Raw genomic sequence first — 27,718 nt, 5'->3', positions numbered from 1 at the left:
TGCTGATTTTCTTGGAAAGGAGAGCGCTGAGCACCTTGCAGGAGGAGAGCTTCTGGCAGCACCTTGCCGACTGTTGGAATTCTTGGATGCTGATACAAAGTCTTGAGATAAAATAAACAAACAAACCAAAACCAACCAAAATAAAATAAACAAAGAACCCCTCCTCAGATTCCCAAATAAGTACTTTAAATGGCTGGGTGGTAATTGCACCTTATATTTGGAACGTGATTTTTCTATTGGGGATCGTCCATAAGAAGGACTTGCAGTTTTCAGCTGAGCCTGTAACGTTTCTCCAAGGTACATTTTAAACTTTGATTCATAAATCATGACCTATAGGAACAGGATGTTTTCTCTGACCTGTGTGCTGAAGTAACCAAGGGATTGTAATGGGGTTCCATACCAAAATAATGGGACACTGAGGATCATCTGGATCGTTGTTACCGACTGCGAGTAACAGCATGGCAAGTGTGACACAAGCTGGGACAATCTGCTGTGTTTGCTTTTTTTGTTGCCACCCCAAATTGGGTTTTATTTCTGTTACAAGCTGTATGGAATGGATCTTAGCAGAGGGACCATAAATTACGTGCAGTGTACTATGGGGATACTGGGGACATCTGGATTACCGGTCTGTTGCAGCTGAACGTTTGTGCAAACGTTGAGGCAGTACTTGGGAAGCTATTTTTCCTTGGTTTTCTCTGTCTCCCAAATCAACCATCCATCAGGATAAACTTCAGCTTACATTGCATAATTAATTTGGATTGAAACTGTTAATATAGCACAACTTCAGTAGTCACTGAAGTGAAAATAGAAATGGGGAGATTCAGATTGGATGTTAGGAAGAATTAATTTGGATTTAAACTGTTAATATGGAACAACTTCAGTATTCATTGGAGCAAAAATAGAAATGGGGAGATTCAGATTGGATGTTGGGAAGAATTAATTTGGATTTAAACTGTTAATATGGAACAACTTCAGTATTCATTGGAGCAAAAATAGAAATGGGTGGATTCAGATTGGATGTTAGGAAGAAGCTCTTTGCCATGAGGGTAGTAAGATACTGGAACAGGTTGCCCAGAGAGGTGGTAGAAGCCTCATCCCTGGAGGTTTTTAAGGCCAGGCTCTGAGCAACCTGATGTAATGTGAGGTGTCTCTTCCAACCCTAACAATTCTATGATTCTATAATTTATGAATCTGAGATAAGTAAAGCTGTTGGATGACATTGAAAATGTTTCTCAAATGCAGCTCTGTGTCTGTTGGAAATTGTAGCTTAGGCTCCATATTGTGTTGGAATGGATGTCAGAGTTTTTTATGGCTCTCAATGTTTTGTTTACTTTGGGGTAAAATGCTGTGTACAAATAAAACACACAGATCAGCAGTTCAGTTTGAAAGTGCACTTGGAGACAGTGTCAGCTGGGGAGTTTAGAAAGTTCATTTGGTGCCGCATGGAAAGCCATATGGAAAGAAGGAATGGTTCACACTGAAAGAATCATGTGTGAAGCTGTGGTTGTCACTGCAAGTATGAAGAGCTGTCTGGTGTTTGTGCTGCACCCAGTCCTGGGTTGATATACACAGGTAGTGTGCCATGTTTTGAGTGGGAACATTTGCAGTGCTGTGGAGTTCCATCCCTACATGTGTTTTCTGCCTCTAAAAGGTAGCCCTGCTGACACATTTGGCTCACTCGGGTCTCTTCCTACAGACAAAAGCCATTTCCCACAGAAGTGCTGCTGCTGCTTCAGGCCATAGACAGAAAGATGGTGGGTGGAAGGATTAACCTGAATGAAGAACTGGAAAAGGCAATCAGCAGGCAGAGATTCATAAAAGACCTTGTGGAGGTTGCATTTGATTTTTTTCCAGTTTGAATTGCAGTGACTGTTAAGGAAGCAAATATGCAAGAGGTATTTCATAACCTCTCCCCCTCTTTTTGTTTGTTTGTTTGTTTTGGTAACACATGCATACAAGTGTAAGGAAAACCAAGGAAGATCCAAAATGATGGGCTTGGTATGCTTACTGTAGTGAATTATTTGCAAAGTGTGCTGTATAAATACTCTGTTGCACATGGCTAAAGAGTGCCTGCAAAGGAAAGATTCCTTTCCTGAGCCCAGGAAGGCCTCTGATACATATTTTCTGTTGAGATGCTCATTGCCCTGTTGATACTTGTGTGGTATATGCAGTTTCCACCAATGCTTCCGCAAGGGCAACCTGTGTCTCGATGGAGGGGACTGGAGTGTCTGATGCTAACCGTGTGTGCAGGTCCAGCACTCCAGAAGTACCTTCTCCTTTCCATTCATCCACAATTACCAGATAAAAACTCACATGGTCACAAACTCTGCTTTTTAGTTATTTTAAACTTTCAGCTTTCAAAGCAGATGATTGCTGTTTTGGTCATGTCAGTGCTTCAGAGCACCAGGCTGTGTGCTGGAAAGGTCTATAATTGGGAAGAGCTGCGCGCAGGATTCTTCTTGGAGCTTGATGTTCCTCTTGGTGCTTGTGTTTCCCTCTGTACCTCTGTTGCCTGTGCATAGAAGGGGCTAGTCATCATCATCATCATCATTAATTTTTATTTGTGTCCTTATACTCTATAGAGCTTCATTCCCTGTTTGGTGACAGCAAATGATCTGGAGCAGCAAACTCTGAATCTTGTGCCTCCTTCAAGAAGGCTATAGGGGATATGTACTTTTCAAAAGGGACTGTGAAGCAGTTTGTGATCTGGTGAATATGGTGCTTTTAATAGCATGTTCCTCCTGGTGTTACTAGGGAGTGGGGGGGGATGGATGGATGTTCCTGTGTATTTAGACCCCTGCCCTGAGCTTTGATTTTTCAGAGGCAATATGGGAATGGTGAATACAAAGAGTGCATAAGGTAGGGATGAATTAAATCCCAGTAGGGTGGTGTCCTGCAGGTTACAATTTGAATCTGAGCCATATTAGCAGGAGTTAATTGGCTCCACCTTGAGACTTGACCAGACAAGTTGCTGAATTGGAGTTGTGTAGGTAGTGTTGTGCCTCTGGTGATTAAGGGAGAGGGGGTTTTGTTTATGTGTGTTTATGTATGTGTGCTTTCTGCCTCTGCTAGAGCCGCGCCTCAAAGAGATAAGAAGTCCTTCTGACAAACAAAGGAGCAGCAGCTCTCTCTTGGATGGTTAAGATAAAGAATGAGCAAATATCAGAGCTAGTACAATTCAGTCCTTTTCAGGCATTTCCCTATTTTCCTTCCCTTCCAAAGAAAGAGTGACTAATGAAGTCCCTGTTGAGCACCACCAAGGTGGTGGCATTTGCCTGGCTGTCTTCCTTCTCATGCTGTACCACACAGCTTAGCTGTGCCTGGAAAAGAGCTGTCATGGCCACATGGTTGTCCTCCTAGCCAAGGGTAAAACAATTATTTGTTAGTTAAGATCTGTTCATGACAAATTTCTGCTGCCTGTTTTCAGAAGACTTGGTAAAGACATTCCCTGTGTCATCAGTCAGCTCTGGCCTCCCTGTGCTGTCATCTCCATGTCAGGCAGATCTTCTTAGTCTTTTCCAGTAGCCACTGAAGAGGCTGGACATGACCAAAGCTGAAGAAGGATCTTGTGACCCTTAGTTCTGCAGGAAGTCAGCTACCCAGTACGAGGCAGTAGTGTGGGGTGACATGATTTTTCATGCATAAAAAAAAAAGTAATAGTAAAAGAAGGGTTTATCCATGAGGAGTGACTAACTAGCAGCAGGGCATGGCAAAGTAATCCTGTAATCCTCTCCAGATTTCTACTGGGAAATGTTTTGTCCTAAAGATCAGCACAGTCATAGAAATCATGCAGAGTAATCAGTCTCATCTTTCCCCAACCCCCATCCTAGCTCCTGGCTATTACCAAATGAACAAAATCTTCCCAAGCTTTTGCATGAAACTTACTGTGTCATTACTTTAAAAAAATAAAAAGAAGAAATACAAGCCTTACTGCTTATCATTCTCTATCTTCGCCCCCCTTTGTTATTACCCATGAGTCATACTTCACCTTTTCCTTAGTCTGCATCTCCCACATTCTCTCCTCTGCTGGCTTTCCTGCCACCCCTTGCTACTGGAGGGAATTTTCTGCTCCTTTGCAGGAGAAATTTCAGGTTCCAAACTGGGGTCTTATGCAGGGTTGCATCCTGTTGTCCCCAAAATAAAGATGGCCCTAATTTCCTCCCTGTGTGAGCACTGCTGATAAAAATGGAGATGCTGGCCTTCCTTTTTATAAAAACAGCTCACTGCTATGCATACTGATATGGCAAAGGTATGTTTGAGCTGACTGATTCCATGCAAATGCCACATTTTGTGGAAAAAAAAGAAGTATTTGTGATGGCTCTTTGTGGCCATGGTGATCTTAGGTTGATGGCTGCGCTCAGTGATCTTAGAGGTCTTTTCCAACTGAAACAATTCTGTGATTCTATGTGCACTAAGCAAGAAATGCTGAGTTCCTAGGGGAATTTGGATTTACAGCTTGTCTCATAATTTAGATGTGGGTTTTCATCCTGGTAGCGAGCTTCAAAGAGGGGGAAGGTCGTGGGGCAAACTGTTGCTTTAGTCACAGTTAGACTTGCTGCTAAAACTTAATTTGCAAGAGCATTTGCTGCAATATGAGAGCACCACTGTAACATGGGAAAAGAATACACATGCACTTTTCTGGGAATAAAGTGAAATCAAGGCAAAAAACCCAATGCTGGTGAGGAAATGAAGGCCATGAATCAACAGCCTCTGAAAGCAGCTGAGCTGCTGCTGTCAGTGATGCTAACCGCATGTGCGAAATCCGTACGAACGGAACTGGTTGGAGAGAACACGAGAGGAGTTCTCCAGATGCATCGCTGAGTCTGTTGTGGGATTCAGCTGATTTCCTGATAGCCATTCATCAGGAAAATCTGTTGTCACTCATCATTAAATACCTATAGCATTACCTACTAAATTAGGCTGAGAGAGAGATCAAATGATACTGAGAATATTTCATGTTTTTGTCATCATTTCTTTATACTGCTCGAAAAAGTGTGCTGAAGCAGGGGAGGGGTTTGTGAAGTTCTCTTCATAGCTTAGTCTGGGACAGTCTCCATCCTTTAGTCTGAAATGAGGCATCTGAGGGTTATTTGTGAAATTCTTTCTACCAGGTGAGTGAGTGTAAATGCATGATGCAGAGGAATCATGACTACTTTTTGGGTGCTGTTAGAACCAGTGCTGTATACTGGATGTCTGCTCACTTTTGTGGTGCTAACAGAGCAGAAGGACTTGGAGTCTGATGCAGTAGGTTCTGCTACTCTGCAGGAAGGATGTTGACTTGCTGGAACGAGTCCAGAGAAGAGCAACAAAGTTGGTGAGGGGTTTGGAACATAAGCCCTATGAGGAGAGGCTGAGGGAGCTGGGGTTGCTTAGCCTGGAGAAGAGGAGATTCAGGGGTGACCTTATTACTCTCTACAACTACCTGAAGGGAGGTTGTAGACAGACGGATGTTGGTCTCTTCTCCCAGGCGGCCAGTACCAGAACAAGAGGACACAGTCTCAGGCTGCGCCAGGGGAGGTTCAGGCTAGATGTTAGGAAAAAGTTCTATACAGAAAGAGTGATTGCCCATTGGAATGGGCTGCCTGGGGAGGTGGTGGAGTCGCCATCACTGGAGGTTTTCAGGAGAAGACTTGATGGGGTGCTTGGTGCCGGGGGTTAGTTGTTTGGGTGGTGTTGGATTGGTTGATGGGTTGGACGCGATGATCTTGAAGGTCTCTTCCAACCTGGTTTATTCTATGTATTCTATGTATGTATGTATTTCTTCATGTTGCCAATAGTAATGAGTATGTTACTAGTGTGAACACAAATGTTGGTGATGTAAGCCTCAATGGACACAGTTCTGTTCCTTCTATGTGTCAAGCTTGGTCATAAGATGACCGTTCTTCCATCATATGATCTGGGATGTTGTGCTGCATACACAACATCCCAGAAATGGGAGCTTCATCCTCCTAATCCTGTCTGAAAAACTATATCCTTGTCTAGAAGTAGTACTCTGTGTAAGTAGGAGCTTAATTCTACAGAGTTAATTTTTCAAGGAGCTGCTCTGATGATGATGACTGTTTTTTCCCTACAGTATTCTTCTGGCTAAATCAATTTCCTAGCCTAGCCATCTACACTGCCACCACAAAGGGATGGAAATATGTGGCCAGGGATGTGGGGAGTTGAGACTCCCATGTCTGACAGCAGCCATCTCTTTGTTTGGCTTAAAGAGACTGGGAAAATGCACTTTCAGAGGCTGATGCCTTCAGCACCAACCAAGCTAATTTTATTTGGGCAATTAACATGTCCCAGAGGAATTAATATGAGCCTGGTGCCAGCTAGTCTGAGACTTACTTGAATTCAGTTATGTCTCACTAAAGATAGGAGAAATTCCAGTGATCAGTTAAGAGACTGCTGGACCGATCAGATCTGGGACACTAACTCTGTTGGCCCTTGCTTGCTCCAGGATATGGAGACCTAATTTTTCACAATGAGCAGCCACTGAATGTTTTGTTAACGTAGGCAAAACTGTTGGCTTTGTTTTTTCTGTCCCACTCTGTCTGATTTTCAGAAATGTCCAGAGTGCGTTAGCTCTGCTACTCCAAACAAAACAATAGCATGAGGAGTTTCAGTCAAAGCAGTTAAAACTCAGGACTACTTTTGACTGACTGCCATGGAAGGCAGCAGGCAACCAGAGTGTCTTTGCTTCTGGGCTGGCATGTTCGTAGCACAGCAGTCTTTGTTCTGTTGTGGGAGATGACCTTGTGGTATAAATCCAGAAGGCATCTCACAGATGGTTTTTGCACAGAAAAGGCAAAGAGTGGTGGAGCTGTTGTGGACCCAGGTTTGTGTTGTTAGGACAGTCACCTGCTTTCTAGGCTGGGAACACTGCTCAGCCCAGAGGTGAGGGCATGCATCCTACCAGCCTGCACATCACAACAGCATTTGGTTTCCTCCCATTTGTCATTGCTCAGGGCAGAAACAGTGTTTCATGGCTCTAATGGACTTCTTTACCTTAGCAGGCTGTGGAGGATTTGCACCTAAGCTTTCTTTGCCTGGTGAAGATTCTGTCTGTGTGGGACACTTGCAGCTGTAGATATAGACCAACTGCAGGAACCTTCATTTGTGCTCAGCCCTACCACTCTCTGCTCCTCAACACCAGCACTAGAATCTAAAAAAAAGAGGACTCTCAGTTGGTGCCTGCACAGTTCTGATGCCCAAAAGGCTGTGGGGTTGTACCCTCTGCCAAATACAGCCCTCTGAAGGGTGCAAGCCAAAGCCAGGCAGTTCCTAATGAACAAGGACACTGTGACTATTAGTCTTCCACATACCTAAACTTCCCGGTGAAGAAAACACATGGATTTCTTCCAGAGAAATGCAGGAGCTCATTTCAATTAAGACTTGTTTTATAAAGACATAATGACTACCACTGAATACTTTCAGGATGCATACATGTTCTATGATGAGCTCCAAAGGCAGCTGGAGTTGGCTTGCTCTGAACAATGGTGCTGTTCTGGAGAAGGTAGTTTAGGCATGTACCTTTGAAATGAACTTAATTCTGCTGCCTAGTGCATCTCTGAGTTTTATTTAGAAGCAAAAATGCATGTGCTACCCTCAAAGGTAATTTTTGTCTGCCTTTGAAAATTTTCCATGCTTAACTGTCTCTTTCTGGGGCAATTAAAGCCATCTTGTAGACAGCAGCCTCCTTCAGCACTGCGTGACTCATGCTATCGTGGCTGCTCATCTCAGGTGCAGAATCTTGTGAAATGCATTTTCGACTATCTAACTGTATGACATCCTCTGATTTTTGCCTTATCTGCTGTGACAGTAAGATCTTCTCAAAATGCCAGCAAGTTGGTTAAGCAACACTTCCCAGCCCTACAGCTCCTGCTTCCAAATATTGCTTCAAACTGTTTGTTTAGCAGGTTCTTTAATTACCTCCTAAAATAGTTCCTCTGGGCTCCTTCATACCCAGTATTGAACATACTGAGATGCAGCTCCATGATTTGGTTTTGGGGTTTTTTTGTTATAGAAAAAATTGGCATTTCACTCTTTTTTTTGCATCTTCAGGACATTGAAGGGAAGAAAAAAGCTCTAGAAAATGCAATGCTTGCTTTGCTGGTTCCAGTGTTGGTGATTATGACTTGTGAAATAGATTCTTTTGTGTGCTTCTAAGCAGAGTTTTGATGTTTATGCACACACACACGTTTGGTCCTTGCAGAATTCACCTCAAATGAGGCAAAAATTCAACTGTTTTACTTCAGAAGTACACAAACCACATAGTGCAGAGCAGCTAATTTATCTAATTGCCCATGCAAGCACTTTGTCCTTTTGGGTTTTTCAGTCATGCCTCTCTGTTTTGTGGCCCTATTACATCCCCAAAATATACATGAGACAACCTGTTGAAGCGAGTCCAGAGGAGGGCCACAAAGATGATCCAAGGGCTGGAACACTTCTGCTGTGAGGACAGGCTGAGGGAGCTGGGGGTGTTCAGCCTGGAGAAGACTCTGGAAGGATCTTAGAGTTGCCTTCCAATACCTGAAGGGATCCTACAGGAAGGTTTGAGAGGGAGTTTTCATAAGGATGCCTAGCAATAGAAATAGGGGGAATGGTTTGAAGCTGAGGGAGAGAAGGTTTAGACTGGATCTTAGGAAGAATTTTTTCAGTACAAGGGTGGTGAGACACTGGAATAGGTTATGATGGGTGGTTGTGGATGCCTCCTTCCTGGGGGTATTCAAGGCTAGGTTGGATGAGGCCTTGAGCAGCTGAGTCTAGTTGAGAGATGTCCCTGCCCATGGCAGGGAGGTTGGAGTAGATGATCTCCAAAGTGCTTCCAATCTAAGTCATTCTATAATTCTGTGATTATCCAGTATGTAGAAGAGGACAAAAAAAAACCCTATATATTTGTACTCAGTGGAAAAAAGCATGTGTGCAACTCCAGGGTTGTAAGTTCAGACCAAAGCATCAGGATACTGAAGTGCTACAACACTCAGTAATTTTTATTCAGCCATGCTGCACACACACACACATTCTTCATTATTCTCTGCCCACTGGATATGGCCATTCCATGATTTAATGATGGTGAGTTCATTGATACATTATTTGGTAGGAATTCTCCAGGTGCAGAGCACCAGCCCTCTCCTGAAGCTTGTAATAGAGTTTTCAGCAGTGTGATAATGAGTTTGTCATGAGCAGAAGCCACTAAGGATGGAATGTTTTGCAGGTTGTGCCTCCTTGTCCAGGATGCCTACGGCATGTTCAGTGAAGTGCAGTTGCAGTGCCTGAGTTCTGCAGATGACACTGAGCAGTACAGCAGGAGATGGGAAGGAAAATTCTGCTGCTTAGCCGGAATGAAAATTCTGCAAAGAACTACAAGAGGAAGGTGAGAACAGTTCCTGGGGGAAATGTGTAGTGTGCTGTGGCATGCTGGGGTATTCTGCCTTTTTATTTATTTCTGTGATCAATATTCTTTGGAACAACTGAGTCTGGCTTTGTCCAATTGAATCTTCTCATTGCCATTTTTTGGGGCACCCTATAGTACTTGAGCCAACCACCGTCCAAAATGAGCAGAAATAAGCTAACAGATCAATCCACCCTTAGCAGAGAAGGGAAGAGAGAAGGCTTGCCAATACAATATCTCATTAAAAAAAATGAGTGTTTCCTTCCTCCTCAGTAGATTCAAAGACTTTAAACCAGCAGCTCACCTCCTTTCATTGCAGCAGTGTTCACTGCCGTGGATTTTTCTCCAGTGCTGCCCAGTACGGGTTGAAGTTTCCAGCACAGACTTTCCCTTAGTAGGTGAAAGCTTCATTCAAATGCATCCATATGATTTTGAAAGCACAGTTTAATAAATAAATAAGAAATCTTGCAAGTCTTGAAGCCATTCTTATTTTGGAGTGTCCCCAGGTTTAGAGAAATATCCTCCCAGGTAAGTGACAAATCGAATTACGATGCCTCTCGGAATTTTGCTTATTCTGTGACTTCCTTTACGTACTTGGAATGAAATAAAATGCCTTTAATAAAGAGGGGAGAAAAAAACCCAAAGAGAGATATATCAAGTATCTTATGGAGTGTCTTTCTGAGGCAATTGATGTAGTGTTCACATGGGGACCTACAGAAACGTGATTAGATTGGCTCAATTTGTTCGCACAAGCATCCGCCGTAGATAAGCCTTTGCCGCTCGAGCGACTGGGATATTTCTGCTGACACGTTTTTTTCCTGTTGAAAAAATGCTGTTTCATCAAAACCAGAATGTTTCATGGAAACTTTATCTATTTTGGAGGCAATTTTGTTGGGAAGACTTTTCCCCCCCCCCCCCACTCAGGTCCAGAGGGAGCGAACATTCTCTCTCTCTCTCTGTCTCTCTCTCATATTCTCGTTTCATGAAAACGCTCAGAGAGTCTCATTTTTTGTTTCATATTGGAACAAAAACACATTTCAAAGCCTTGAAATGTTTAGCAAAATGGAATTGTTGTTTCCCAGCCAGCCCTATTCAGTGTGCTTTTCTTTTCATGTGTGCTTGCAGTGTTAATTTTCAGACCCTTTGGATTTCAAGCCTCCTTGCGTTTTTATGGACCTTTAATAACAAACACGTCTTCTTATTTCATTATTTTGTTGGCTTTTGATTTGATTTGGGGTTTTTTTTTGCTGTTTTTAAGTGACTTCTTCCCCCTCCCCCCCCCAGCAAATTAAATAATGGCTTTGGAATTCTGGATACAAATGAAGTTTTACAACTGGCTGCTGGTGTTTCCAGTGCTCTGCCTAGCTCTAATAAGAGACAGACTTTGCCTAATGTAAATTCTGTTTCAAAGCAGCAGTCAGTTACTTCTGGCTGTTCTGAGGACGATTAGGAGGCACACTGCTGCAAATGCTGGTGGCTCAGCTGGAGCTGTGCTGGTGGTAACCCTGCTAGGAAACATTAAAAGCAAAAGGCTGGTGTAGCTTCAGGGACAGTGCAGTGGTTAAAACGTGATTTCATTGTACAAGATGGGTGGGTGGGAGGGAGGGAGGAATTGTTCAGGGGGGTTATTTTTTTTTCCCCTTAATTGTTTTAGCCTAAGTTCTGCTTTTGTAACTTGTTATTACAAGCGTTGGGACACGTTTTATGTCATCCTAGGTGTGATGGAAACCACACTAAAGCCATAGCTGAAAGGAATATAAGGGGCTAGTTATTTACAGAGAGCATAATTAGGCTGTAGAACTCATTGCCACTGGATGAGTGGGTTTCCAGAGCCAGTGGTATATCCAAGCACATGATGGGATGTGCCTGTGAGTGCCCAACCTTGGCTTGCAGCACATGAGTGAATAAGGACTATGTGGTCTGCCCTGCAAGAAAGAGTGCTGCCTCTTCTTTTTTTTTTTTCTGGAGAACACCAATTACTCTTTGGAAGGAGATGGATTTTGAACTGTTTGTTTCCTGGACTCTGACAGTGGCTTTTAAAATGGATAAAAGGGAACAAAATGTAGGAAATGCAAGGGAAAAGTCATGCCTTTTTTGTTTGGTTGGGTTTTGTGCCTTTGAAGCACATGGTCTAGAGACAGCCAGGAATGGCTAATAAGATCCCATACATGCATTTTTGTCCCACAGTCAGATGGATTGTAATCTCTTCTATGGAGACAGAGTGCTTCTTTACTCCCTCCATGAGCCAGGGGTGATTTTCACTTAACAGATATAAGAGATTCTCAAGCTCTCTGCATCAGTGGACCACTGATATTGTTACCATTTTCCAGATCATCATCAATCCTCCTTATCAAGTGCTATTTAGCATCATTTTAGTCAATGCAATTTTAAAGTCCTAGCTGAAAGCTGAAGCTGCATTTCAAGAACTAAAAATCTATAGTAAAGGGTATTTTTACATCCAGGTGAAAGCCTGCCTGTTAACCTGACTTGGTCTTTGGAATGGGACCTATACTGTAAGATGTGCTAAAGAAACTACACCTGTTGCTTCTCTTGGTAAGACAATGCTTGTGTTCCAAAAGCAAAATGGGATAAGAACTCGCACAACTGTGTCCTGTCTTGACCAAGATCAGTCCTGTGCAAAATTAGAACTACAGTAATCTTACATTGAAACTCTGTTAGTGTGGAATATTGGCTTTGAATACCCATGTGCTTTAACAAGTATCATCTGAAGATCTTCCATTGATTTAGATGGTTTTTCAGAACAATTCCAATACCCCATGTAAAACATACTCCCCACAAATGTCTCTGCAGGAAATCCTTCTCTTTCTAGTCCAGTAGAGGAAGTGATGTTTCCCTTTGCAGTCCATGGATTGCTCAGTCGCTTATTTTCAGCAGTTCTTCTGTGTCTGTCCATGGGGCTGTTGAATCAGTATTATCAGTATTGTAGCAGCTGAATTAGAATAGAATAGGAATAGAATAGAATAGAATAGACCAGACCAGGTTGGAAGAGACCTTCGAGATCATCGTGTCCAACCCAATTAACAGCCTGTACATGGTTCAGGGTCTGTTTCTTGAGACCTTTTCTCTTCACTTCTCATTCATACTTGGCTCCAGCCTTTCCTGTTCCCTGAACTGCATTTGATACCAGAAAGAAAAAGAAAAAAGGGAGAAAGCTCTGGTGGTTTAAAGAGAGAAGACTAAAAAATGTTTGTTGATCTGCTGCTGGTGGAGTTGGCTCCATAGAGCTGTCTGTTCTCTCTCTTGTCCTCCCACTACCTCATATGTCAGTCCTATAAATTCAACCCCTTGAGAAAGAAGAAGTGAGATTTTGCTGGTGTATTGCTAGAGGCAGGAATTTGGGTTAAGAATCTGCATGCAGTACAACCACCATGTAACCTCTCTGTTTTAATAGATCCCAGGTGTGTTTCAGGTATGTCCAGTATAACCAGTAACTAAATGGCTGCAATTAGATGCAGGGTCTGAGCACTCACTGAAATGCCTCAAGGAGTACATAGTCTGCTGCTTCCTACCAGAAATTAATTTCAATCAGCTGAGAGAAACTTTAGTAGTTTCTTTATGTCTTTATTGAGGAAAAGGTTAATTTTATGGGGTTAGCCCTGATTGGAGTTCCATACAGAATAACAATTTGGACAGTTTGTGTCTTTTCACCTTGTTTGCCAAGCACTGAGCTGTTTTACTGCTGAACAGAGCAGACCTCCCTGCTGCTTTGTGCTTTCTTACAATCTAGAAACATGAAGAGTTTCTGTTCAGCAGGTCAGAAAGATGACATCAATTTAAAAATGGAAGGAGAAGGAAGAAATACTTTAATGCAGAACATTAAAGGGTCTGTACAAATTTTATCCCAAAAGATAAAAAGTTATCAGCAAGTTTCAAAGGAAGGTGCTGCTGCTGCATGGATAGTGATAAAGTCCACATTTCTGCTGGGTAGGGTAAACCACTTTGAAGGATACTCCTAAGCTCTGGCACTTCACCCAGCCTTTAACTCACGGCTGGTTGTACTATCTGTGGTATTTTCCTCTAAAGTAGGTAGACTCTGAATGTTGAGTTCCACAACCAGTATTGTGCTTGTCTGAGAAATGTCTGCATTTTCAAACAAAGTTGGTTTCTGTTGTTTGTCACTTTAAACTTTCAAATGTTAGGCAATGAAATGTGCAATCCCCCTGTATTTGTCTGTAGCGTTGGTCACTTGAGCCTGAGGCTTTTCTTTCTTCTTTTTTTCCTGTCTCCTTTTTCCTCTACTCTTCACTGTCTGCTTTGCACTCAGAGAGAGGACCACCGCTAACTGGCTTGTCAACTGCTAGATGCTGACAGGAAATGTAATAGTAAGAACTCTCTGCAGAGCAAGGAAGTCTTAACTTCCTTCCTTTGGTTTTCCCTCCTCCAAAAAGACTGCCATCTACAAGAGCCACCCCCGGCTCTGAGGTTTTCAGGTCCTGAAACACTTTGGTAATTGCTGTGGCTAAAAGTTGAGTTCCACTCAAAGGATAATTTCTGTAAGCACACTGGAGTTTTGGATATTTGCTTTTTTGTTGTTGTTGTCCTTTTTTATGACTGCTTTATGTATCAGAAATTAACTTTCCTTCCTGAGTTTTCTTCTCTTTAACAAGCACAGACTGCTGCTTGTATCTTTAGTGCTTCTGTCATGAATCTGTTTAGTAACCAGTGTTGGAGAATAACTAAGGCATATCCATACTGAATCAAAAGTACTTCTATATAATGTAATGTATCACCACCATGAGGGTGGTGAGACGCTGGAACAGATTGCCCCGGGAGGTGGTGCAAGCCTCATCCCTGGAGGTTTTTAAGGCCAGGCTGGATGTGGCTCTAGGCAACCTGATGTAGTGTGAGGTGTCCCTACCCATGGCAGGGGGGTTGGAATGAGTTGATCCTTGGAGTCCCTTCCAACCCCAACAATTCTGCGATTCTATGATTTTCAGTGTTTTGATGTCGTATTAACAAATATTGTCATTTACTACTAATAAAGAGTTCCTGGTTCAAGCACTAGATGACCTTCTCCAAAAGGACACAAGTAATAAAAACAAAGCACCATATGTCTTAGATATTCTGATAAGGGGTAGCAAGCTGGAAGAGAGCTGAAGAAGAAGGGACAACTTCCTGTCCCTTGTGCAAACTTAAAAGCACAGATGAGAGATCAGTGTAAAGTCTGTGTGGAGCCGTGGCTATATCTGCACTGCAGCAGTGTGGCTTAGTTGCTCTGAGCTGCTAAGTGTGTGACCTCTGTGCACACACACAGGCAGAGTTTGTGGTGCAGTCTTACCCATGCTCTGTCGTGCTGCGTGTCGTGTGAGGAAGGACACTGCTGTAGCTGCCTCTCTTTCTATAACTCTCTTTTTTTCATGTCCAAGTTAGCAGGACCAGTTTGTTTCTCTGGACATTGGCCCAGACACAAGACAGAAAATCTCACCCCAATCAAGGGTTCAAGAAGTGATCGATTTGCTGTGAAGTCTCTTTCGTACCTACAAAGCGTTGCTTTCTATGTTGTAATGTTCTGTTAAAACACAGAAGCCCCCAAGCTCTGAGCTGAGCCTTCTCCTTTGATGAACTCAGCAATGATGCCGTAAGTCAGAAAGATTTTTTTTTTTTTTCTTCAACAGAGCAACATTTTTTGTGTTTCTGGTGTGTTCATTAGCGGGGAGAACACGACTACAGGCAGCAAAATCATCTTTACAAACTGCCGGCTTCCTACCTGAACTGTGAAGCTTTATTCCACAAGACCCTCTCTGAGATGTACATCCATAAACCTTCTTGCAGTGCTGATGCAAAGGCATCACTCTTAGCACCAACTCATAGATGATACCTGGTGCTTTATGGAAAAACATGGGAAGAAATTCACTGCCCATAGTCACCCAAAGCGTCAGCACTTGAGAATCTGGAGAAGGATTAGGGAAATACAGAAATAAATAAGCTTAAGCAGAAGTGAGCTAAAAGCAGAACTTTAGAAGTTTCTGTGACCTCTCAAAGAGAAGCAGCATACTGCAAAGTGCTGCAGCCCTGTACCAGAGAATGCCATTTCCTTCTAAACATTACTAAGGTTACTTTTAGCAAGATTTGGACTTCATTTTTTGGAGCTGTTTCAGAAATAGTGGCTTTCTTGACTGGAGGAACAGAAAACTTGTTCTTGGAGGCAGTGTGGGTTTAAAATCCGGATCTCTGTGCTTCAACCACACAGAACAGAGAACTAGGACAAGATAACTGGGAGCTTTAACTGAAAAATGCATGCCTCTTCAAGTTGGTTATCTGCAGCTATTTCCCCTCCCTCATCTGTTTTCTTAGCCTCTCCCTTGGATATTTGTGCCTCTCCAGCCGGGATGCCAGGGCAGCCACTGAACTGCTGCAAATGACAGCGCTGTTTGCTGAAGCTAAAGAGTCTGCAGCGGTTTACCTTAATATGCCGGGCTGTTAATTTTGTGTTTGGTTCTGATTTAAAAGTGGGAAATGCACAAAATAAATGGATAAAAATCACAACTAGATGAGCAGCTGTGTAGGAAGGAGGCTGCTCTCTGCACATGTACTTAAGAGAAACAAATTATCCCTGTCTCTATCTGACAATGCCTTCCCTGCAAGCAGTTACAACCGGCTGTTAGAGAAAAGCAAGAAATGAAAATGTTACAAGCAGCACTTTGGGGTTTTTTCATGATCTGTGTCCTTCTCAGGCTAGCATTTACCCCAGTTCCCCTGAATTCTACCATGTAGCAGGCTGTTCGTGGCAAAGGATTAAATACAACTTGCTTGTCGCTGAATGTGATGCATCCCTTCCCTCCCTCTCCACCCTGCAGCACAGATGATGGAGACTTAATTAGACCAAATCAAGACCAGCTTCTCGAAAACAAATATGATCTGAAATTGTTTTCATAATCATGCAATGGTTTAAATTATATTTCTAAATGAATCCTTTAAACTGTAACACTGGAAAACATTTTAAACCTGCTTTTGTTGGTCTTTTTGAAGGGCATTAGGACTTTTTAGTCTGATAGACAGCCTGTGGCCTCCAGTAGTGCCTGTAAAAGTTCCTGGACAAAGTCAAGACTCTGAAATGGTAAGTCTTGCTGTTATGGAAATGATTTTTTTTTCCACCCACAACTGCTATTTTTGTTGGTAGTGTAATCATGTTTACTTTGGGAATCGATTCTCTTCCCCTCTTTAGCTACCGAGTTTTGTTCTACTGTTCCTGGCAAGCTCCTGGGCTAACCTGAAGCCCTCTGAATCAGCAGCATCCTTCCAAAATGGTCTAATTAACCTCTTATTAATCTTCTAGAGCTGGAATGGTAGGATGTCCAGAGAAATTGTTCCTCTCTTCTTCTTGCTGGAGGGAAGAGATATTAGATAGAACAGAGCCAGCTGAGAAATCCAGACACAAGGATATTAACTCTTTCGTTTGCTTGTTTGGTTGGGTTTTTTTGTCTTCCTTTGGAAGCACTTTCCAGCCTTAGATTTGAAAGCACCTTTCTGAAGTTTAAATGCTGTGAAATCAGACTGACTGCTGGAATCAATTCTCCTACTAGTTAGGATGACTTCGCCACTGGAGTGGGCTGCCCAGGGAGGTGGTGGAGTCACCATCCCTGGAGGTGTTCAAGAGGGGATTGGACGTGGCACTTGGTGCCATGGTCTAGTTGTGAGGTCTGTGGTGACAGGTTGGACTTGATGATCTTTGAGGTCTCTTCCAACCTTGGTGATTCAGTGATACTGTGACTTTGACAGGTACTTGTCTCACGTGAGAACAGCCAAAGGATGAACACAAAAATGATCTACTAAGAAGTAATGAATGTTTGTGTGATTTTTAGGTGGTGGGGAGGTGTTAAAATGGATTTAAAGTACATTACTGTATATTTGCAAGCCTAATATTGCATCCTTAGTTATTTCTTGAACTTGGGTATTTGAAAAGGAATTCTGTCATGTCAAGGTAAGATGAAATCATTTGAGAAGCTTCTGGGGAGGCAAGTGCCTTTGTCTGTCCTGTCATTCTTGTATAGGCTGTTCTTTTGGGGGAGAAGTTTGTGGTATTAAAAAATTGTGTAAGAGCCTAGAGGAGTCAATCAGGATGTAAGTTCTAGAAAAGGAAGGGAAAAAACCACTGGAAATAAGCAAGTTTCAAATCCAGGGAACAGTAAAGGTCATTTCAGAGGTCTGAGAATCTTTCTCCACAGTGTGAAGTGTTCTTTGCATTGTGCAGGGGTTTGTGATTAAGAATTAAAAGTTCAGACCTTGGTTATATATAAAACCAAGACTGACACTGACTGAAACAGCTATTTTCTCCTTGAGCTCCCTGTCATCTAGACATTTCAGGAGTCCCAGAGGAATGGATTGTTTTGTGGATTAAAACACAACAGAATGGGAATATCCATGGATGGAGTAAAGCTCTTCAATGTTATTCAGTCTTGTTATGACTCTCATTTGTTCCTCATTTTCTCTGCTTTATTAGCAATCTAAAATTGGAGGAAACTTGCCATAATCATGTCATTTGCACCTCTGTCCTGGGTCTGCCCTACTAATTCCATTCCATGGAGGATCACAGCTCTGCAGGTTCTTGGCTGAGTGGAGTTTTACGAGTTGAGATACATTTTTCTTGATCCAAAGAGTATAGTTTTGAGCACAATTTTATGGGAGCAAGTTTTCTACACAGGTACATAAATAATGTTGCCAGCACACTGATAAAGCTGTTGGGAAGAGATCTATGGGACCGATTTCTTCGGACCCACCTCTAGAGTCAAATACCTTCTTCAGTGCTGTCAGAGGCAAAGAGAAATCTTGAGTGTCAACTTATTTTGCTTATTTTTTCCTTGTGCAGATTGGTTTTCTTTAATGAGTGGGAAGCAGTTCTTAATAGATTCATGTTTCTTCTACTACATGAAATGCTTTATTAAAGCAAACATCGCCAGAAGAATATTTTACCATATCCACAATAACCATTATTTTCTAGCATTGTCTGTGTATTTTCTGAGAAGCCTTTCTAGCCTGGGACCTCTTCAAGTGGTGATTGATAAAGCTTGTTACATCATGGCACTTTTTAAGGGGGAAAGAAAAGTCTGGCTTCACACAAAGAGAGCAGTGCTCGTGGCTGTTGTGTTCCTGTTCTTCATTATCTCCTCCTGCTGCCCTGCATTTAATTTGGCAGCTTTAAACATTCGGCAGCTGTTTACTATCACAAAAAAACCCACCCACATGCAAAAGTCCCCAAATCTCAGGAAATTTAAGGATGTTTTTTAAAAAATTAAATAAAAAATTAAATTAAATTAAATTAAATTGAAAAAAAAACCAGGGCACTCCTACCATGTAATAAAAATAGTACAAACCCAACAAGCAGCACCTTGAAACGGTCGCAGCGTTTGCCAAGCGAAAGAGTCGCAGCGTTTGCCCAGTGTGCCAGATCATGAGATGTTATTTGTGGTGGGGATCGATAGCAGATTGTGGAAAGAGTGATAGAGGCAAGCTGATTTCACTTACAACTTGTGGATGTTGGTTTATTAACTCAGCTTCTGCTTCAGAGTCGTCGTTATTAACCATATAATTTTGTTTCCCCCTCCCTCTTCAAATGTAAATCCTGTGGTTTGGTTTTGGCTTTGATTACAAGACCCAAGTGGCCTAATGAAAGTGCTTTTATTTATTATTTTTTTTTAAGGTCACATTTCTTTTCCTTACTTTTTAATAGATGACAACCAATCTTCCTCCTCCCAGCTTCTGTTACATCCTTACTGCTCAGTCTGGTGAAATGGATGTGCAAGTGGATGAGGAAGAACCGGTTTCTAACTTGTACCAGCCACCAGCCGTTCGTGGCCTAAAAGACATTCTTCAGGTAATCTGCTTTACAAGTCAGGTAACAAATGCTTTGTACCACTGGATTTCTGGAATCATCTTTGTCTCATTCCCTGGTTTTGTATTGTTTTCAGATCCATGGTTGTAATGAACGTTGTAGCTTTTGGGCACAAGTGCTGTACCTCAAGCTGCAGGTAATGTTTTTCACTCAGGATAAAATCAACATGATGTTTGTGTGAAGAAGCCAGCATTTACCTTGTTCAGGGGAAAACCCAAAACCCTCTTGGATTGTCTTCAAGAGCTATATGAGCAGAGGTATCACCAAGTCTAAAATGCCTGTGAATGGGTACAATGAGCTGCCCCCCTAGTTTCAATACCATCCAGACTAGGAAGTGAATTATTTCTGAATGGATTTCTGTCAAACCAGAGATAATACCGCTCAGAGGCCTTGCAGGAAGTTGGTTGAGGCTCAGTTTATAGCTAAATGCTGTCCTTAAATAAATAGCAAAAAGTTCCCAGTCAGTTGAGTGTCTGGGGATAGAATTTAGGAGATGATGGTTATATGAAAATAGTTTTGCTCTTTGCATGCAAGTTTGTGGACTTTTTGTTGACTTCAGTAGAAACCCCTCAGGCAAATTTGGCTTTTATTGGTCCAGTTAGTGGAAAGGAGGAACTCTTAGGTAAATACATCTGCCATCCATGCTATGCTGGAAAGCTTATAATTATGTTTTATTTACTTGTTTCTGAATTACGCTACAATTTTCTTTCAAAATGCTGCTGATTCCCTCAGTAGTTTAAGGAAATTTTTGTTGCTGATTTATTTATTTTTTCCTGGCAACTGGGTCCTCAGCATAGGAGAAAAATTTGCAGTTGCCCATCAGCTTCACAAGTAACAAAGTGGGGAATCAAAGCATATGAACCAAAGACAAAGGAATTCCAGAACAGCCAGCAAAATAGCTGGAGATGCTTCCCACCAGAGCGAGACATAAATTTAATTTAGGTCTTGCCCTTTTGCTTCAAAAGCCAATGAATTATTATTTGATTTTTAGGCAGGGAGTACTTTTAACTCCTGAGATGATGAGGGCTACCTCTGGGGTTCTTCTCCAAACCAGGGGAGAATTTAACAGAGCATTTGCAAAGGTGAAATTAAGGCTGGCTCGGTGGGATCTTTAGGGTGCTAACAGAAAGATGGCCACATATATGCATAAACTTCTGTTGACAAGAAAACTCTACTGTTCAAAAAGAAAAGAAAATCACAGACTAGTGGTATCCTGGCCAAACCCTTTTGTACTTAGGAATGTCTACATCTGAGATGCTGTGGGTCATCAGTATTTCTGTGTAGAAAACATCATTGCTAAATTAGAGGAGAGATGGGCACGCAGGAACAGATGTGAGTCTGAAAAATGGAAACTTGTCTAGAAGGAAAAACAGCTCTGTGATTTCTTCTTGCTGCTAGGAAGTCTCTTAGCTGGAGTTTTTTAGTGGCTAATCACTTACTGAACTGTAAGCACTCAATTTTCTTAGTGAACCACATGAGGGCTTATAATTTTATGGAAGGAATGCTGGAAAAGCAATAGAATGTATCCTTCTGCATAACTTTTGGATAACTGCTGAATAGCTGCTCTAGGAATGTAAAGGGATTGACCTGCTGGTAGTGTATTCCTTGCCTAATCCTCCCAGAAGGTGGTTGTGAACAGCAGCTTGTTTACTGCAGCTGCCTTTGCCAAGAGGACATACCCTTCACAGGCAAAGCCATCAAGTGGTAGTCGGTGAGGAAGGGGCTGTGATTTGGTTTATTTTGCAGATTTCTCTCTCTTAGCCCATCTGCTAGGTGAGCTAATTCAAATGTATGTTGTAAAAGAGTATTTATTCCAAGATTTATTCTGAAGTATTCCGAGACACTTCATTTGTGTGAGGGAGGACTGGAAGCACGCTTTTATTTTTACTCAGAATCTGTACTGTGGTACAGAAGGAATATGAGGAAATATATTCCATCTGTGGTTAAGGAGCTGTCCTTCCTTATAACTCATTCCTGCTGCTATTTGTCTGTTGTGTCCTCTCTGTTCAGAACAAATTGTCACACATAGCAAGATGATGATTTTATACTAACTTGTGATTTTTGTTGTTGTTGTTATTTACTTTCTGGATGCTTCTTCTGAGAGCCATCTTTTAATGTGTTAGTAATTCTCATGGGACAGCTGTAAAAATTCTTTCTTTGAAGATGTCCTAGTGCTATCTCCACAGAGGAGGCACTCAAATGTAGGGAGAGAAACAGCAGCACTGCCATAGGCAGCATATATCGTATTAAGGCATAGCTGTAGTCACTGAGTTATGAATTATCCCAGTTGTTATTTAAAATGAATGCATTTGGTGGAAGAGCTGCCAGCATAAAACAGAAACAAAACAAACAAAAATCTAATTTTAGTGTGGTTAACAGTCTCAAGGTTTGAATTCAGTCAAAGAGAGAAAGAAAAATTGAGTTCTTGTTGCATTACTTCATCCTAGAGACAAGGGACTGTGAGAAGAAAATCCTTCTGTGCTCTGTGTTTCTCCAATCTTTGTAGAGTTTAATATTCCTTTAAAAGTTCCAAGTGTGAACTTCTAGTTGGCAGGCTAATTAAAAACAGTAGCCAAAAGTTTTTAAACTAAGAAAGGAATTGAATCTTACTTAAATATTTAAATTATTAACATAAATTGTTACTATAAGAGATTGCAGTCTTAAAATTTGCCAGTTGCTTGGGCTGTTAAATGTGGCATTTGCTTTGCTTTGAAGCCCCTTTTTTTTTCCCCCTAAAGCATGGGAAAATTCAAATAGATATTATAAAAGCTGTGTTATAAAAAAAAGGAGAAAAGTATCAAATTGTAACCCATCTGAATTTGTTAGAGACCCTGGACGGAGTAATCCCTGGAGTGTCTGTAATGTCTGTTCAGTCTGTCTTGTTCCTCATCCCAGTGTGAAAAAGACAAAACCCACGACTGATTTGGCCATAATTACTTCCAGATATGAAGGCTGAGATGAAATGTAGGTATTTTGGGTGTGACATCAGTAGTGACATCAGTAGTTGTGATGTACCTTCATTTAGTCACACCACAGTACTTTTATAGCTGCCTTAGGCAGAACACTTCCACTGTCATCACAGGTCCCTGTGTCCTTTACTTTTGATTTATCTATTTTCCTGTTCCTGTGCATCATTCACACAGTTAGAGATGTTTGTTCAACAGAAAGAAAAACACTCCAGCTTTGCAACTTGCAGCAGCTATTAGCCAAGGACTGGGCAGGAGCTATTAGCCAAGGACTGGGCAGGAGCTATTAGCCAAGGACTGGACAGAAGCTATTAGCCAAGGACTGGGCAGGAGCTATTAGCCAAGGACTGATGCTCTTGGGAATCAGATAACAGTGCATGGAAAAATTTGCTCACACAGGAGTTCTGTCAGTAGTAGCATTATCCTTGCTGGGCTTTTTTAAAGGAAAAAAACAAAATAATAATATTGAAGTCGTTGTTCCAATTGACTCCATCACCTTAACATTATTTTCCCTTTTCCATCCAATGGTAATTTATTTACATTCTACCCCTTTCTATTCAAATCTGTGGAAAGTTTTCCTAGGCACCAGCCTAAAACTGCCACAATGATACAAATATATCATATTTTTAAGAAGAAAACGTGTTTTAAAGTCTAAGTGAATTATGATAAAGGGCGGTAGTTGATTGGGATGAAGCCAAGATTCCAGTGGGTCAACCCTGGAAAGATGATTTAAGGTAGGGATGTTTCTGCCTGCAGTGAGGAATAATGGGGAAAATAGAAATAATGGGGAAAATAGAAATAATGAAAAGATAGAAATAATTTTTTTAAATAGAAATCATGAAAAATATTATAATAAATATAATAAAAAAGCTTTAATTCATTCTCCAGTACAAGCCCTAAATGCAATAACTTCTGTCAGTTAGTGGTTTACACGTGATGGTGTCATTTTAGCCTTTCCTTCACCTGAAAACTAACAACTGCGTCCCAATTTTGTATTGTGGTTGGTTTGTTTTTCTCAAATCATAGCCAAAACTCCACGTTCCTGTAAGCCAGAGAGAGATGTGGTTGTTTGTGACTGACTGCACATTGCAAGATGCGGTCCGCGGCACCCCGAGAGTTGTGGCTGTGTCAGTCGCTGCATCCTGCGTTCTCAGCGCAGGAATCACAGACGCCCTGGGTGCTGCCTCACGATTCATCTTCTTCAAGGATGCACTGTGGGGGAATGGTGAGCTGTACATGGGGGTCTGAAGCAGGGGGGATCAAACTGAAACAGCATCCTAGTGGTGCCATGGTTTAGTAGTCATGAGGTCTTGGGTGACAGGTTGGACTTGATGATCTTTGAGATCTTTTCCAACCTTATTGAGTCTATGATTCTAATCTCTGACACTGCAATACATGACTTGCAGAGACTTTTGTTGTCAGGTGAAGAGGAGACGTGGCAGGTTTGGGAGGAAATTTGAAAGGGGTTGTAATTAGAGCTTTCCTGTAAGGTTTCTTTCTTTCACAGTTTTGTCTTGAGCTTCAACATAAAGGTGAATTTAGTGACCTTTGCGGACGTCCACCAATATCTCTGTCGGTCTTCCCTGCTGGCATTGAATCTAATGACCAGCATCAATCAAATTTGCTAGCTGACAGAAGACTCAGACTCTCACAGTTGGTCTTAGATGATCCTTGTAGGTCCCTTCCAACTCTAACAGTCTATTCTGTTAAGAAAGTTGATTTCATCTGTTTTGATACTCTTGCAGAAACTTGTTTTATTGAATTTACAACCTTTGCAAGGAGTAAGAGGGTGAACCGAGACCCTAGGCAAAGAACTTTTCCAAACTCTTCTCTATCCTCTTCACCCCAATACAACTTTGCATTCATTCTGAGTTACTGAAAAGTTCAGGTATGGTTCTGTATGGTGCCTGCATGAGTAGTTCATGTCTCTCACCTTCAGTCACTTCCATAATGGACGTGGACTGGAAGCGTCAACCTGTGTCCTGAAGCAAAACTCTCTGCTTTGGAGAATGAAGCATTGCAGGCACCTACCCTGTAATCTTTGCAACAAGAGCACCCAAAGCTGTGCCCAACCTTCTAACCAAGGAGTAGACAGCAAGGCTGGCTTTGCAGGGAGCATGGAGTCAGGGTGGAATCAGACTCTCTTCTGCCACGTTCAGATTTTTAAAGCACCTTTTCTTCCCCAGGAGCTGCAAAGTGTCAGGAGAGCACGATGCATGTAGCGCTGAAAGCAAAACACTTTGTCATTGAGAAAGCTTGATGGAGTCTATCCATCTGTTTAGTAGCTGGCAGAGATCATTGTCTTTATTGGCCATGACAATTAACATGGTCACCTTTTTTCCTTGTTACTGTACTGAGTTGAAATGTCTTTGTTGGCAGGTAGGATTATTTGTGTTGAACGTACTGTTCTCCTATTACAAAAGCCTCTTTTGTGCTCGGCTGCTGGTGCTGACCTCAGTGAGCTGCCTGGCCCTGTCAGACTCGATGAGCTGGATTCTACAACACAGGCCAACTCCATTTGTGCTCTGAGAGGTTTGTATGGCCTTTCCTGAAATGAAGGTGGTTAATTATTTGTGCTTACTTTAATCTTCTAGGTCTTCGTATTGATTTCCTGCACAAACAGCGTGGAGGGATAAAAAAGTGCAGCGCTGCTGTGGGTCATTAGGGTATTGAAGTTTTTAACTTCTTTGTGGGTTCTCTTTGCCTCGTGCTGGCCAAGATCTGCTCCCACTCACTCATTCCCCAGAATAAATGTTTGATTCACAATCTGTTTTATTATAGTCCTCCCTTCACTGTCTTCTTTCAGAAGCTGTCTGTTCACACCAGCCTTGTTGATGTTGGCAATAGTAAGGTATACTAATAGTTTTTAGGCAGATGAATAAGATGTGTTAGCCAGATCCTGAAGGGCAGGGGTTAGTGTCTGATTTCCCTGGAGCTTTGCTGCAATGGGACAATTTAATATTTCACCATAGTCATCTAGCGTAACTCGGCCAATATTTGCTCACCAGCCACTTTGGATCACTGCTTTGTCTAATATTTCAGTCCTACCACTAACCATGCAGAAACATTTCTTACAATGTATTTTCTGTCGTTTCCTAATCATGCAGAAACATTTCCTACTGTGCATTTTCTAATGCTAGGTCCAGTCAGTTTCTTAAGCCTCCCAGTTGTAGATTGTCTCTAGGGGAAAAGTCCTTAAAAGCCCAATAACTCTTGGCTTTTAAAGGCAGTTCCCCTCTTAGTGTAACTCCTGGGATTCCAGTAGCCCTTGTAGAAAATTCTTGATGCTATTTCACATTTACACCTCCAAGTTTTCACTGGAGCACTTGAAATTAGTTTTAAATAATGGCAAATAAGGGTTACAAATTAATCTTTCCAGCTCTAATGTGATGCACTGAAAAAAACCCAGTTTGAAGCCACACAAAGGTGTTCTAAACATACTTCTCTCCTGGCAGAGCCACAAGGTAGCAATACCTCTGTGACAAGTATGTGGGCACCTTGCACTGACAGATCTTGAACTCTTCACACTGCAGGATGGAAACCAAGCACAGCTAGAGGCACTTCGCTTTGTGCCTTTGTGTTGTGTACATCTCACACCTATAGTGTGAGTTACTTGAAAGATATTTCTGTCACTGGGTGTGAAATACCTTTCAGCTTTTTGTTTAACCTCTCCAAAGCTGAAAATTATCACTTCTTCACTCCTAATTTTATAGCTATGAGAAGTGCCTGTTGTCTTTAGTCCCACTGACGGTGTACATAGCAGGATAAAGCAAACGTTTCCCTGTCCTTTCTTTTTCCAGCAGAAAGAAAATACTCCTTTGTGATCTGTTGTATAAACAAGTACTTACTTTACACATATGGGAGGTGTCACCCTTTCCCTGTTCTGTACTTCAGATGGAAGAATGACAAAAGGAGAAATTAATCCTGCAGCCTTGTCTTGCTTAATCTGAAACTTGTCCAGGGTAGCTGTTCCCAGTACGTTCCCACACCTTGGTACCAGCATAGAATATAAAGTGTACCTATGTTAATGCTAAATATAGATCATAATTTTTATGTGTGACTAAAATTAGTTAATAGCACTTGAGACATGAAACCAGTGTTTTGAAATTCAGATAGTTACTGCCTCCATCTTTCTACTGAAGAAGTGACACTAGCAGCATTACCCCTGCTTTGCTGGAGGGAGGGTATGTATTTGATGGGGTAACCCACGAAGGAAAATATGTCATCTGCAGAAGTCACTCAGTGTCTCTGTCTCTTAACTGAGGGAGCTGTTCATCTGGTTTTCAGTGAGAAGCAGGATTACCTTGTTCATTCGTGGGTTTTGTGCCCTCCTTTCACTTCCTGTACTTTTGGTCACCTACGTGTGCTGGTTTTGGCCCTGCTCTCAACACTCAAAAAAAGACTGCAAAGGCTTCACCCCTTCTTGAAAGAGTGCTCCTCCCTGCTCCTTTGCAGTCACAGATGCTCCACCTGGCTCTCAGGGATTCAGCAGGCTCAGCCTTCTCTAGAAAAACTTCTTTGCAACCACTGAAAAATGCAGGTTGTCATTCAAGTCCCTGTCCACAGGTACAGCAGTTGGTCACAGTGTCAGAGCTTCCAGGAGTGCCAGGACCAGAGAGGGGACACAGGCCATGCTGCCTGCCAGATTTTGGGTAGATTGATTGGTTTGGGGAAGGCATATAAATTGAATGTTCCTGCCAGCCTCTGAAGTTCCCCCAGTCGTAACTCAGGCTCAAAGCTGAACCCTGAGCATCCTGGTACAATTCTACAGCTTGTCCAGCCTCAAAAGCAGCTTCAAAAGCACAGTGTTGCAATCCAAGCAGAACTTTGTCAGACAGCCTTGTTTCAGAGAGATCCAATCCCATCAGCTCTGGAATGGAGTGTCACTCTTCAACAGATCAGTGGAAACCTGTGGTTGCTTTCTATTGGAAAGTTTATTATTCTTTTAGAGATGAGTCTGTGGTTCTCACCTGTGAGCTTCAGAGTTAATAGAGTCATTTTCCTGTCACTATGCTTGGCACAGTAATTTGCAATCTCTTTTTGCCATATAGCAGCAGTCAGGATGACTTCAATGTTGGCAGTTCATACAGAGCTGTTTTTTCTCTCTTAACCATACTTAGGAGCAAACTCCAGTTAGTCTATACCATATATGTTATGTTGGACTATTACTTGATTAATTATATTTGCCTAGTCTATGACTCACCACCAGTAATTGAATTTTGACATTAGATATTTTCATACCCAACACCCTTACTCAGGGGTAGGGTTTTTTAGGTTTCCCTCTGTGGTGGTTTTGAGGCTTGAAGGCACCTCCAAATGTCCAACCCCCTCTGCAGTTAGCAGGGGCATCCTCAACTAGATCAAGTGGCCCAGAACTCTGTTGAGCCTCACCCTGAATATCTCCAGGGATGGGGCCTCAAACACCTCCCTGGGCACCCTGTTCCAGTGTTCCACCACCCTCATGGTAAAGAACTTCCTCCCAACATCAAATCTAAGCCTAATCTTCTCTAGTTTGAAACCGTT

At 42.0% G+C, this 27,718-nt stretch overlaps 1 protein-coding gene across 1 annotated transcript in view; it reads left to right on the top strand.

The window, feature by feature from the left end:
• The window catches only part of SPIDR (scaffold protein involved in DNA repair), a 193,757-nt gene that overhangs the window by 157,201 nt on the left and 8,838 nt on the right, over positions 1–27,718 (top strand). Inside the window, 6 exon segments of the mRNA XM_054180137.1 lie at positions 9,203–9,361; positions 16,370–16,457; positions 19,068–19,211; positions 19,306–19,365; positions 23,222–23,420; positions 24,575–24,727. Coding sequence (XP_054036112.1) covers positions 9,203–9,361; positions 16,370–16,457; positions 19,068–19,211; positions 19,306–19,365; positions 23,222–23,420; positions 24,575–24,727 — 803 coding nt within the window.

The sequence above is a fragment of the Dryobates pubescens genome, chromosome 3 (genome assembly GCF_014839835.1).
Source record: "Dryobates pubescens isolate bDryPub1 chromosome 3, bDryPub1.pri, whole genome shotgun sequence".
NCBI lineage: Eukaryota > Metazoa > Chordata > Aves > Piciformes > Picidae > Dryobates > Dryobates pubescens.
This window is presented reverse-complemented; position numbering and strand designations above follow the sequence as displayed.